Source organism: Felis catus, chromosome E3, assembly GCF_018350175.1.
Source record: "Felis catus isolate Fca126 chromosome E3, F.catus_Fca126_mat1.0, whole genome shotgun sequence".
NCBI classification, from domain to species: Eukaryota; Metazoa; Chordata; class Mammalia; order Carnivora; family Felidae; genus Felis; species Felis catus.
Genome location: NC_058383.1, coordinates 41185799 through 41197003, shown reverse-complemented (window position 1 = coordinate 41197003; position 11205 = coordinate 41185799). Strand labels below are relative to the sequence as shown.

Below are 11205 nucleotides of genomic sequence, written 5' to 3'. Positions count from 1 at the left end.
CTGTCGGCACTCAGGGGGCTTTTCCTCAAAGCCTGACACTATAGGTCCCGCACTGCGGGGACCCACGATACGCTTCCCGTGTCCCTAGCGGAAAAGAAGCGTCCCTGCCCAGCGCTCTTTCTCCCAATCCCTCCACTGGCTCCCTCCTGCAGAGGCTCTGACGCTGCCCGCAGGGGAGGCTCTCCCGATTTCGCGCAAGTCTGCAGCAAAAGCACGCACACACAGCGGCGTGAGTCGGTGCCGGTAACCCCCGGCCCCGCCCGCCCCAGGCCGTGGCCTCTGCAGCGATCGGGACCTGGGCTGGAGGCATTTGCCCGAGCTGGCCGAGGGTCCCGCAGATAAGGGCGGGTGGGGCGCCTGGAAGGCGTGGGGGCTGCTATAAGGAGGCGGGAGCGGCGGGTGGGGCCGCCAGCGCACGCCCGGCCGGCGCCATGCTCAGCGCCCAAGAGCGCGCCCACGTAGCGCAGGTCTGGGACCTGATCGCCGGCCACGAGGCGGCCTTCGGGGCGGAGCTGTTGCTCAGGTGGGTTGAGGCGGGGTTTCCAGGGTCACAGGGAGGCGGACACAGGGGTTGGGGGCCCGAGTCAGAGGGGCGGGCCAGGCTGGGGTTCCGGGTGTCTGGGAGGTGCCGGCGCCGGAAGGACCCCACGCGGCCACCCTCACTCACCGACCTGCTCCACCAGGCTCTTCACGGTCTATCCCAGCACCAAGATCTACTTCAAGCACCTGGGCGTCTGCCCCGACGAAGCTCAGCTGCTGACCCACGGACAACGCTTGCTCGAGGCGGTGGGCGTGGCCGTGCAACACACGGACCACCTGCGCGCCGCCCTGAGCCCGCTGGCCGACCTGCACGCGCAAGTGCTACGCGTGGACCCCGCCAACTTCCCTGTGAGCCCGCCCCCGCCGCGGTAGAATTGGCGCCCCGGGGTTGGGGTTAAAGGAGAAAGTGGCTGCAGCAGACCCCCTCTCATCCGCCCCTCCTCCCACAGCTGCTGATCCAGTGTTTCCATGTGATGCTGGCCTCCCACCTGCAGGGCGAGTTCACCGTGCAGATGCAGGCGGCGTGGGACAAGTTCTTGACCGAAGTAGCCATGGTGCTGACTGAGAAGTACCAATGAGTCCCCTGCCCCACCGGCTTAGGTCTGTGCGTGTCAATAAACAGGCCTCAAATGGCCGGACCCTGCACGTGTGTGTTCTTTGGGGGGCAGGTGGGCCGAGAAGCTGGGCAGAAGCTCTGGGTCCCACGCGCAGACTCCTGGAATCTTAGGGCGCCATCACGAACCCTTGCAGACCAAGAACCAGGGGCCCGGGAGCCGGTCCTTGGATCTCTCCAAACTCTGAAATGAGGGCGGTTGCTGGGCTGAGGGTGCTGGATCTTGGGCAGGGTGTGGACCCCTAAAGGCTTGAACAGAACAATTGCCCTCCTCTGCCGAGGAAATGGGAGGGGCAAAGTGGGTACCAGGATGACAGGGGTCTTTGGGAGCAGTTCTCACCCAGCTCCAAAGCACGTCTGCACTCACCCACTCCCGTGCTCACTCCTTCATTCTTCCTCCAACCCTCCCACTGGGAGCTGGGAGCCAGAATTCAGAATTCGCAGCTCTTTTGCAGACAAACATGGGCACCAGGCCCAAGGGTCAGGTTTCTGGCCTGAGGTCAAACAGACTTAGGGGCCAGGCCTCCTCTGACCCCCGGCGCCTTCTCCCCTCCCCGCGACTCTCAATCTGCAGCAAACCTTGCCCTGGCCAAGTTGGGTCCTTTCTCTGAAGTTCGTGGGGTGGGAGACTGGGGTGGGATGTCCCGATGGCCACGACCAGGCACACACAGCAGGGTTCCGACCCGGTTCACAGGATAAGCTCTGTGACACTGGACATGTCCCTGGGCCGTAGGAGCCTCACGCATCAATGTAAAAGCAAACGAAGAGCAGACGACCAACAAAAAGCCCTACCTCGCTGGGTCTTTTGAAATAATTTAAAAGATCATGAGGCAGGCTCAGTGCCTGGCAGGCACTTGGCCATCCAGCCCCACCTATGCCTTTCAGTATCTGCAAGTCTCCCAGCCAAGCCGTTCCTCGCCTGCTCTCCCCACCCCCGCCCGCCAGGGTCAATCTCTCCCCTCAGCAGCAACAGGGCAGGAATCTTAGCTCTCTGCTCAGAACCTTGGTGGACCAGGGAATAAGGCCAGGGACCCTGGAAACTCTCCCAACTCGGAATGAGGAAGGTTCCCCAGATAGCAGTCTCGGCGGGTGCGGGGACCCGCTCCTGCAGGGAGCTCTGAGCCCCAGTGGCAGTCCACACTCAAGTCCGAAGGGTGCTGGAGCCTAAGCTGAACTACCCACCCCCATCCACGGTCTGCACCTTCACCTGTTAACGCCGAGCTGCCTAGGAGCGCCGGCCCACCAGTGGCAGCAGGAGGGCTTGGAGGGTGTCAACCCTCATTATCTCCTTCACCTTCACGTTAACACGGACAATCTACAGCCCTTGGTCCTCGGCAAAGTCTGGTGCGAAAGCAGCTCGTTTTACTTTAGAAAATAGCCGTGCTCCCCTTCTCGACCGGCAAACAGCCCAGGTCGGGGCCGAACGTGGGTGCGCGACAGATGGGTGGGGAACCTGTGTAGGCTTCCCAGAATCACGGGGGCCGGACTGGAGAAGGCACCTCTGCCTGCGCGGAACCGGGAGAGGGAGGGCTGCCGCCGGCCCAGCGCACCTCCTGGCCCCGCGCCAGCCAATGAGCGCAGCCCGGGCAGGCGCGCCCCGCGCGCCCGGGGCATAAAGGCTCCGCGCCCTCGCGGCCCCGCACCTTCTGGTCCCGACACAGACTCAGAGAGAACCAACCATGGTGCTGTCTGCCGCCGACAAGAGCAACGTCAAGGCCTGCTGGGGTAAGATTGGGTCCCATGCTGGCGAATATGGCGCAGAGGCCCTGGAGAGGTGAGCACCCAACTTGCCCCTGTGGGCACCCGGCACCCGGGGCTCAGCGACCCCTCGCGATCCTTGTCCTGCGCCGCCCCGCCTAACCGTGGCTCGCCCACCTCTTCCTCCCGGCAGGACCTTCTGCTCCTTCCCCACCACCAAGACCTACTTCCCCCACTTCGACCTGAGCCACGGCTCCGCCCAGGTCAAGGCCCACGGCCAGAAGGTGGCCGATGCGCTGACGCAGGCCGTGGCCCACATGGACGACCTGCCTACCGCCATGTCGGCTCTGAGCGACCTGCACGCGTACAAGCTGCGTGTGGACCCCGTCAACTTCAAGGTGAGCACCGGGCTGGGGGCCATCTGGGGTGGAGGGCTCGCCGGACCCTGCTGGCAGGAGGGCAGAGTCCCTTGGGTTCCAGAAGGTGGAGTGCGGGCAGCCGCGTCCCCCGACGCCCCCTGACGTCCCCCCTCCCCGCAGTTCCTGAGCCACTGCCTGCTGGTGACCCTGGCCTGCCACCACCCCGCGGAATTCACCCCCGCCGTCCACGCCTCCCTGGACAAGTTCTTCAGCGCTGTGAGCACCGTGCTGACCTCCAAATACCGTTGAGTGAAGCCGGGGCGATCGTCCTGAGGGCCCGGGGCCTCTTGGGCTCCGGGCACCCGAACTTCCTGATCTTTGAATAAAGTCTGAGTGGGCTGCAGCCTCTGTCCGCCTCTGTCTTCTTTGTCGCTGGCCTTCGTGTGTCGTGTCGTGGAGGGGGGTGAGGTTGGGGGGGTGGGGGAGCGGTGATTCTCCTCCACTGGTACCAGGGACCTCTCTGACTTTGGAGGGAGAGGGCAGGGGAGTAAGGCTGATGCTTCCAGGAATGTGCTGAACCGTGTTCAGGCCTGGGAAGGGCCAGACTTCCAAGGGTCCCTCTCTGGGGTAAGAGGTAGGGGAGTCTTAAGATTGCCACCTTCTTTTGAAGTCTAACACCCATTAAACAGTCTAGATCAAAACAAACCACAAAAACACAGCACTCCTGGTGCAAATGCGGGTGCTGGACAGTTTCTTGGAGATTCCCACCTCCTTCCTATCAGAGGGAAGGTGGGCTGGAAAGGGGGTTGCAGCCCCTCCCACCCTTCCTGGGTCACAGTAACCCTCCGGGGGACAGCGGGGGTGGGGTAGAGTCGGGGAAGAAGAGTGGGGCAGTGAGCTGGGGGAATGGTCAAGGTGCACTTGGGGAAGCCCTTTAGCAGAGCGCCTTGCTCCCTTGTCCTGCAGGTTGTGAGGCACACTAACAGCTCACTGTTTGTGCAGCCAGGTGTTCCCCAGCTCATTGCTCCCCCTATTCAAACGCCCAAGGCTCCTGGGGCCCCCCAGAAGTTCTGCCTCGGTGCTGTGAACAATATTTGGAAAGTCCCCTGGCGGCAGTGCTGAAGCCCTGGGCTCAACTTCACACACCCCACCTGGGCTCTGCAACCGTCTTAGAGACCCCACCAGGGCCTCCAGCCCAGTCTGAGCTCAGGGCAGCGCGCAGTCCTGGGTTGTCTCAGGACAGTGACAGAGCCCCTTGCTCCCCACTCTGGACAGTGGGGGTTGCCTCTCCTCCGGCACTACACACCCTTCCTGCGCCCCAGAGCCCAATTCGCTTTTACTTAAATATAGAAAACACTTAAGAAGTAAACTAAGGGGGCACCTGGGTAGCTCAGTAGATTGAGCGTCGAACTCTTTATCTCAACTCAGGTCTTGATCTCAGTGTCGTGGTTGTGAGTTCAAGCCCCCTGTTGGGCTCTGTGCTGGGCATGGAGCCTACTATAAACAAATAAACTAAAATTCGCCCATGCTTTCACACACAAGCCACGTGCACATGCACACCCACATACACCATTTTTGTGTTATTCAAAGTTGGGAAAGAGAGTCGCTGCACCCTGTCCCACACCTCTGCAGAAGTAACACAGTTATCAGTTTGGGACTGAGCCCACTGGCTTCTATCCTGTGCTGAGGGGACACAGCTACATCTATGACTACATTCTTCTTTTTTGGTTAAAAGTATCGTCATACCCTAGATATTTTTCTGCAACCTGCTTTTCTCATGGAACTGTGTCTCCACTACATCTCTTCCAGCAGCGTATCCAGCTCTTTCTCATGTCACAGATTTATTGGTCATTTCTCCATTTCTTTTTTTTTAATGCCTATTTATTTATTTTGAGACAGAGAGTGAGAGAGAAAGAGTGTGTGTGTGTGTGTGTGTGTGTGTGTGTGTGTGTGTGTGTGTGGGTGGGTGGGTTTGGGTGTGGGTGTGGGTGTGGGTGGAGGAGGAGGAGAGAGAGGGGGAGACAGAGAATCCCAAGCAGGATCCTTGCCGTCAGAGCAAAGCCTGACATGGAGCTTAATCCCATGCAACGTGAGATCACGACCTGAGCTGAAATAAAGAGTTGGTGGCTCAACAAACTGAGCCATCCAGGCGCCCGGTCATTTCTACATTTCTGTTAATTTCCTGTTAATATCCTTTGTCCATTGTTCCCATTAGTCATTTGTTTCTCCCTTTTATATATATGTGGGAGCTCTGCCCATGTTAAGAATGTAAGCCATTAGCTGAGATATGTTCCTCAGTCTTGCCTTAGAAGGACTCAGTGGCAGAGGGATTGGAACAAGATGAAGAAGGGGGCATTGTCCCTGGCCTGCGAGGTGGGTCTTGTATGCCTCTAAGCCCCCAGTGTCTTATCCTTTTTGGGGGGGCCAGGAGAGGGCCTCTGGCTCTGACAGAATCGGGAAAAGCGTGGAGGTAGGAAGGGAAAGTGGACTGAGCTAGGGGGAGGGTCCTGTGTGAACAAAATTAGAGGAACAGACACCAGGAGGTGGAGCAGAAGGGGGAATTGCTGAGACTTGTCCAGAGCTTCTTTCTTCCCAGTCTGACCATTACTTCTTCCTGGACACACAGGGAAGGTCTTGCGGGAGGGCCCTAGGAGAGGGATGGGGGCAGAGGGTGGTGCCCCCCCACCCGTCCCCAAAGGGAAGTCTTCTTCCCAGGAAAGGACGTAGCGGTGGCCCCTCCCTCCCTTTTCCCCTCGCCAAGCTCTGATGTTCCGCCTCATCGTGCCCATCACACCACCTACTAGCCCAAGGGACTTGTCACCAGCTGGAGTTCCTGCCCCTTCTTACCACCCCACCGGAAGCTCCTCCCTTGCCCCATGCTGTGGGGTCTAACCAGCCTTATCACCCCCGCATCTCTCACCCCCATTCTGCGGCCACAGAGGCCTTCTCTCCCCTTCCCCTCCACCAAGTGATGGGTAGCTCCCCCTGAACTCTACTCTGCCTATTACTGACTCATCTTCCAGTCTTACTTCCTCAGGGAAGCCCACCATGACCCCCAGACTAACCCTGATGTCCCTGAAAGCCTCATCCACTTCCTCCGTGCTTCCTTGGGTCCTTTAACAAGGTTTTCCACTGTATGTGTACTTGTGTGATGATTTGGTCACTGTCCCTAACTAGGCTGGAAACTCAGGCCTTGTCCAGCCATTCGCTTTGTTTATCAATTCAACTACTATTTGCCTCATGAGTCTTGTGTCAGGCACAGTTTACAGCACTGGATGTGTCATTGTGACCCAGGACAGCGGGGGAGAGAGACAGCCGTTCACGCAAGGTCTCAGATAGGAGAGGCCTGCCTCTGTGAGTCCCTGACCTGGGGTGCAGCAGCCGCCACCCTGGAGGAAGGAGCTTGCGCCTGGAACTCTCCTACCCAGCCCTGCAAACTCTGCCCCTTGGTATTTGCTCCTTCTGCGATCGGCACTCAGTGGCAGTCGATGGCTATTTGTGTAAAGAAAGGGGGTTGGGAGAACCAAGTCTGAGGGGAGCAGAAGGGCTATTGGGTGGGAATTCTCGAGTACATGTGAGGAAGGACCCCCTCGTGTGCACATCTCTTTCCGCCCTGGGCTAAGAGAGGCCTTTCTTTCCACGACTAACCGCCCATTCTTTCACTGATTCCGCCCAAGTTAATACACGTCCGGGGAGTGCCAAGCCTAGATCAGGGTAGGTGGCACAAACTGACTACTCTCTTCCTATCCTCAGGAGAGCACAGCCTGGGGATAGGGGCGCTCGGGGACCCTGAAGGGTGTCACTGAGCTCACGTGTTGGAAGAAGGGGCATCGAGCCACCTCAGCAAACCGACCCCCACTAACTGGGGTCTAGGATACCACTGCCATGGCCGTGAAGAGGCGGATGGGAGGAAGACACCCGAACCCTCTGCAAAGCCTGGAGCAAAGCCCCCACCGCGCCAGGCTGGCGCTGGCCGCTCGCTGGCGCCCCCTGCCGTCCGGCCGAGTCGGCCCCGCGCCAGCCAATGAGCGCAGCCCGGGCAGGCGCGCCCCGCGCGCCCGGGGCATAAAGGCTCCGCGCCCTCGCGGCCCCGCACCTTCTGGTCCCGACACAGACTCAGAGAGAACCAACCATGGTGCTGTCTGCCGCCGACAAGAGCAACGTCAAGGCCTGCTGGGGTAAGATTGGGTCCCATGCTGGCGAATATGGCGCAGAGGCCCTGGAGAGGTGAGCACCCAACTTGCCCCTGTGGGCACCCGGCACCCGGGGCTCAGCGACCCCTCGCGATCCTTGTCCTGCGCCGCCCCGCCTAACCGTGGCTCGCCCACCTCTTCCTCCCGGCAGGACCTTCTGCTCCTTCCCCACCACCAAGACCTACTTCCCCCACTTCGACCTGAGCCACGGCTCCGCCCAGGTCAAGGCCCACGGCCAGAAGGTGGCCGATGCGCTGACGCAGGCCGTGGCCCACATGGACGACCTGCCTACCGCCATGTCGGCTCTGAGCGACCTGCACGCGTACAAGCTGCGTGTGGACCCCGTCAACTTCAAGGTGAGCACCGGGCTGGGGGCCATCTGGGGTGGAGGGCTCGCCGGACCCTGCTGGCAGGAGGGCAGAGTCCCTTGGGTTCCAGAAGGTGGAGTGCGGGCAGCCGCGTCCCCCGACGCCCCCTGACGTCCCCCCTCCCCGCAGTTCCTGAGCCACTGCCTGCTGGTGACCCTGGCCTGCCACCACCCCGCGGAATTCACCCCCGCCGTCCACGCCTCCCTGGACAAGTTCTTCAGCGCTGTGAGCACCGTGCTGACCTCCAAATACCGTTGAGTGAAGCCGGGGCGATCGTCCTGAGGGCCCGGGGCCTCTTGGGCTCCGGGCACCCGAACTTCCTGATCTTTGAATAAAGTCTGAGTGGGCTGCAGCCTCTGTCCGCCTCTGTCTTCTTTGTCGCTGGCCTTCGTGTGTCGTGTCGTGGAGGGGGGTGAGGTTGGGGGGGTGGGGGAGCGGTGATTCTCCTCCACTGGTACCAGCGACCTCTCTGACTCTGAGGGAGGCTACGGAAGGGGAGGGTAGTGGGGCCGGACCTGCTGCCAGTACGGGATTTGCAGGCCACCGCCCATCCCTCTCTCTGGAATGAGTGCCATTTCCTGCGTTTCACTTCAGACCTTTCCATTGGAGCTCGGATTTGCTCGAATGATGAACTGATTTTCCATCTTTACGTTTTATGGCACACACTTGGGCTGAGAGCTGATGGGCCTCCAGCCTGGACGTCTGAGCTCTCCGTGGCTCTTCCTGAAGTTGGGCGGTGGGGAAGACCAGAAGTTACGCTCCTCAGAGTCCCCCGCAGTGCCCCTACACCTGTCAAGCGCTTACAAAACACACATGCAATCCCGACGACATTGTGCCAATGGCAGTTGGCAGGCAATTTCCTGGAGGCATCTCTTTCACTGGTGTCACTTCCAGGACATTCACTCTGCAGATGATGACGGCCTGGGGCACCATGGATCCAGAGGCCTGGTTTTGGGCCCAGCTCAGCATTTACTTCAATGCCCAGAGGCTGGCACTCCTGAGGCCCACCGACTCCCCCTGGCAGGGCAGCAAAGAGAAAAGCCAGGGCCTGGGAGCCTGCACTCTCACACTCTTCCCCCCCTCACGGCAAGCCGCTAGTGCTTAGGGGTCTGGTCCTGGCAGCCATCCAGGCCTGAGCCCCCAACTAACAGCAGTGTCCTTTCTTTCCTGTCTAAGAGTCATCCTTGGAAAATGATATGGCAGGTCTCTGCCTCAGTTTGTGCTACTTTTAACAGAGCTGGTGGCACAGTGTGAGCTCCCAGGAAGAGGCAGTCTCCTTCTTTTATTATTAGGGAAAAACGAGGCCCTGGGCTAAAGGTGGAAACAACCCAAATGTCCATAAGGGGATGAACGGAGGAATCAAGTGTAGTCTATCCATACAGTGGAATATTATTCAGCCATTAAGAGCTATGGAGCACTGACACAGGCTACAATGTGAGCAAAAACATGCTAAATGAAAGAAGCCAGACACAAAAGAATATATAGCGTGTGATTCCACATAGAGGAAATATCCAGAAAAGGCAAATCCATAGACAGAGAGCAGACTGGTGGTTGCCAGGGACTGAGGGGAAGGGTTGTGGAGCGACTGCTAATGGGCACAAAGTTTCCATTTCGGATGATGAAGTTCAAGTACTAGATAGTTGTGGTTGCACAACATTGTGTGAATGTGGTTAAAGACACTGAATTGTACACTTTAAAATGGCTACTACGGTAAATTTTATGTTATATGAATTTTCCAAGAAATTTTTTTTTAATGCATAGAGTGGCACCTGGCAAGTATCATCACTGAGATACAGTGGAGGAACTTAATAAATGTTTACCGCCCGGAAAGGAACATATGCCATGCGCTTGACAGTTGTTATCTGCTTAATTCTCACAGCAACCTTGGGAAGAGGACATTTTTATGTTCCTTTTTTACAATCAGTGCGAAAATAGACTCAGAGAGATGTCATAATAGTCTGGGGAGGAAGGGAGGGAGAATAAAATTCAGTGTCCCCTGATGATAATAACAAATTATTAGTTTCCATATAATAAACAGTACAAAAATGGGGCCGCGGGGTTCATGGCAATAGGGCAGGTCCCAGACTCTGGGACCCCTCAGCACCGGGGCCGGGACCCCTCAGGACTATTCTACGAGCAGAAGCGGGGCGCGGCCGCGGCGTGGCGCCCCCTGGAGGCCGCGGGGACGCACCAATCGCGTCCGTGCTGCCATCCGGCGCGGAGCGCTCGCCGCTCAACGCCGGATCCGCGATGGTGCTGTCCGCCGCGGAGAGGGCGGCAGTGCGCGCGCTGTGGACGAAGCTGGGGAGCAACGTTGGGGTCTACGCGACCGAGGCCCTGGAGAGGTGCGGGCGAACAGGTCCCGGCGCCCCTCCGGCTCCCCGCCTTGGCGCCTGCCCCGCGGATGCCGTCCCCCCCCCCCCCCCGCTCCTGGTGCCCTTCCTCCCCAAGCCTCCCCCCCCACCCCCCTCGCCCTCGGATCGTACCTCACTAGCCATTCCTCCCGCAGGACCTTCCTGGCCTTCCCGACCACCAAGACCTACTTCCCCCACTTCGACCTGACCCCCGGCTCCGCCCAGGTCAAGGCCCACGGCAAGAAGGTGGCCGACGCGCTGACGCGGGCCGTGGCCCACCTGGACGACCTGCCTACCGCCCTGTGGGCTCTGAGCGACCTGCACGTGCGCCAGCTGCGTGTGGACCCCGTCAACTTCAAGGTGAGCACCGGGCCGGCGCTGGGTCAGCGGTCGCCGAGAAAGGGGGTGGAGAAGGACGGCCCCGGGCGGGACGACTGCCTCTCTCCGCAGCTCCTGGGCCACTGCCTGCTGGTGACCCTCGCCCGGCACTACCCTGGAGACTTCAGCCCGGCCATGCACGCCTCGCTGGAAAAGTTTCTGAGCCACGTGATCTCGGCGCTGGCCTCCAGCTACGGCTAAACTCGGAGAGGGGCGCCCGCCGCCCAGCCGCCCCTCCCGCGAGTTCCAGAGTTTGAGTAAAGTCCCCGCAAGAAAGCCTCAGCCTGCATGCGCGTGTTCTCTCTGGGGGCGTGCGCGGGTCTGCGGAGTGGGGGGGTCTCGGAGACGCCGGAGTCGCACCCCACCGTCGTTAGACCCGGGCGCACTGGGCGATCGAGGGAAGGTTTAGGTCGCCCCCACCCTCAGCGGGCGAGGCCCGGACTCCTTCCAGGTGCATGCGGCCCGTCCCGGCCTCTGGGAACGTGAGGGAGCGGCGCCCCCTGCCGGCAGAACCTGCGCAGGTCCCGACCCGTGTGCTGCTGGAGGGGCCTGGGGGCCTGGGGGCCTGGGGGTCCCGGGGGGCCTCGGGGGCCCCGGCAGGAAAGCCCCTCCTCCAGACTCTGGACCTGGTGGGAGGAGACGAGTCCTGCCCCAGCACCGGTGAACTGCCCATTTGTGTCCGTCCCTATTTTCCTGCTGTGG

At 60.1% G+C, this 11205-nt stretch overlaps 4 protein-coding genes across 4 annotated transcripts; all 4 read left to right on the top strand.

Moving 5' to 3' along the window:
* The first annotated feature begins 362 nt into the window (after positions 1-362).
* On the top strand, positions 363-1183 carry HBM (hemoglobin subunit mu). The gene is made up of 3 exons (XM_006942524.4): positions 363-523; positions 684-888; positions 990-1183. The coding sequence occupies exons 1-3, from the start codon at positions 432-434 to the stop codon at positions 1116-1118; spliced, it is 426 nt and encodes a 141-aa protein (XP_006942586.1). The 5' UTR covers positions 363-431; the 3' UTR covers positions 1119-1183.
* A 1583-nt stretch (positions 1184-2766) lies between these two features.
* On the top strand, positions 2767-3613 carry LOC101089822 (hemoglobin subunit alpha-like). Its single transcript, XM_003998972.5, has 3 exons — positions 2767-2927; positions 3045-3249; positions 3391-3613. The coding sequence occupies exons 1-3, from the start codon at positions 2833-2835 to the stop codon at positions 3517-3519; spliced, it is 429 nt and encodes a 142-aa protein (XP_003999021.1). The 5' UTR covers positions 2767-2832; the 3' UTR covers positions 3520-3613.
* Positions 3614-7276: 3663 nt separating this feature from the next.
* Positions 7277-8123, top strand: HBA1 (hemoglobin subunit alpha 1). The gene is made up of 3 exons (XM_023246781.2): positions 7277-7437; positions 7555-7759; positions 7901-8123. Exons 1-3 carry the CDS (start codon positions 7343-7345, stop codon positions 8027-8029), a joined length of 429 nt encoding a protein of 142 aa, XP_023102549.1. The 5' UTR covers positions 7277-7342; the 3' UTR covers positions 8030-8123.
* Positions 8124-9955: 1832 nt separating this feature from the next.
* Positions 9956-10785, top strand: HBQ1 (hemoglobin subunit theta 1). The gene is made up of 3 exons (XM_011290755.4): positions 9956-10116; positions 10281-10485; positions 10576-10785. Exons 1-3 carry the CDS (start codon positions 10022-10024, stop codon positions 10702-10704), a joined length of 429 nt encoding a protein of 142 aa, XP_011289057.1. The 5' UTR covers positions 9956-10021; the 3' UTR covers positions 10705-10785.
* The last annotated feature ends 420 nt before the right edge of the window (positions 10786-11205 follow it).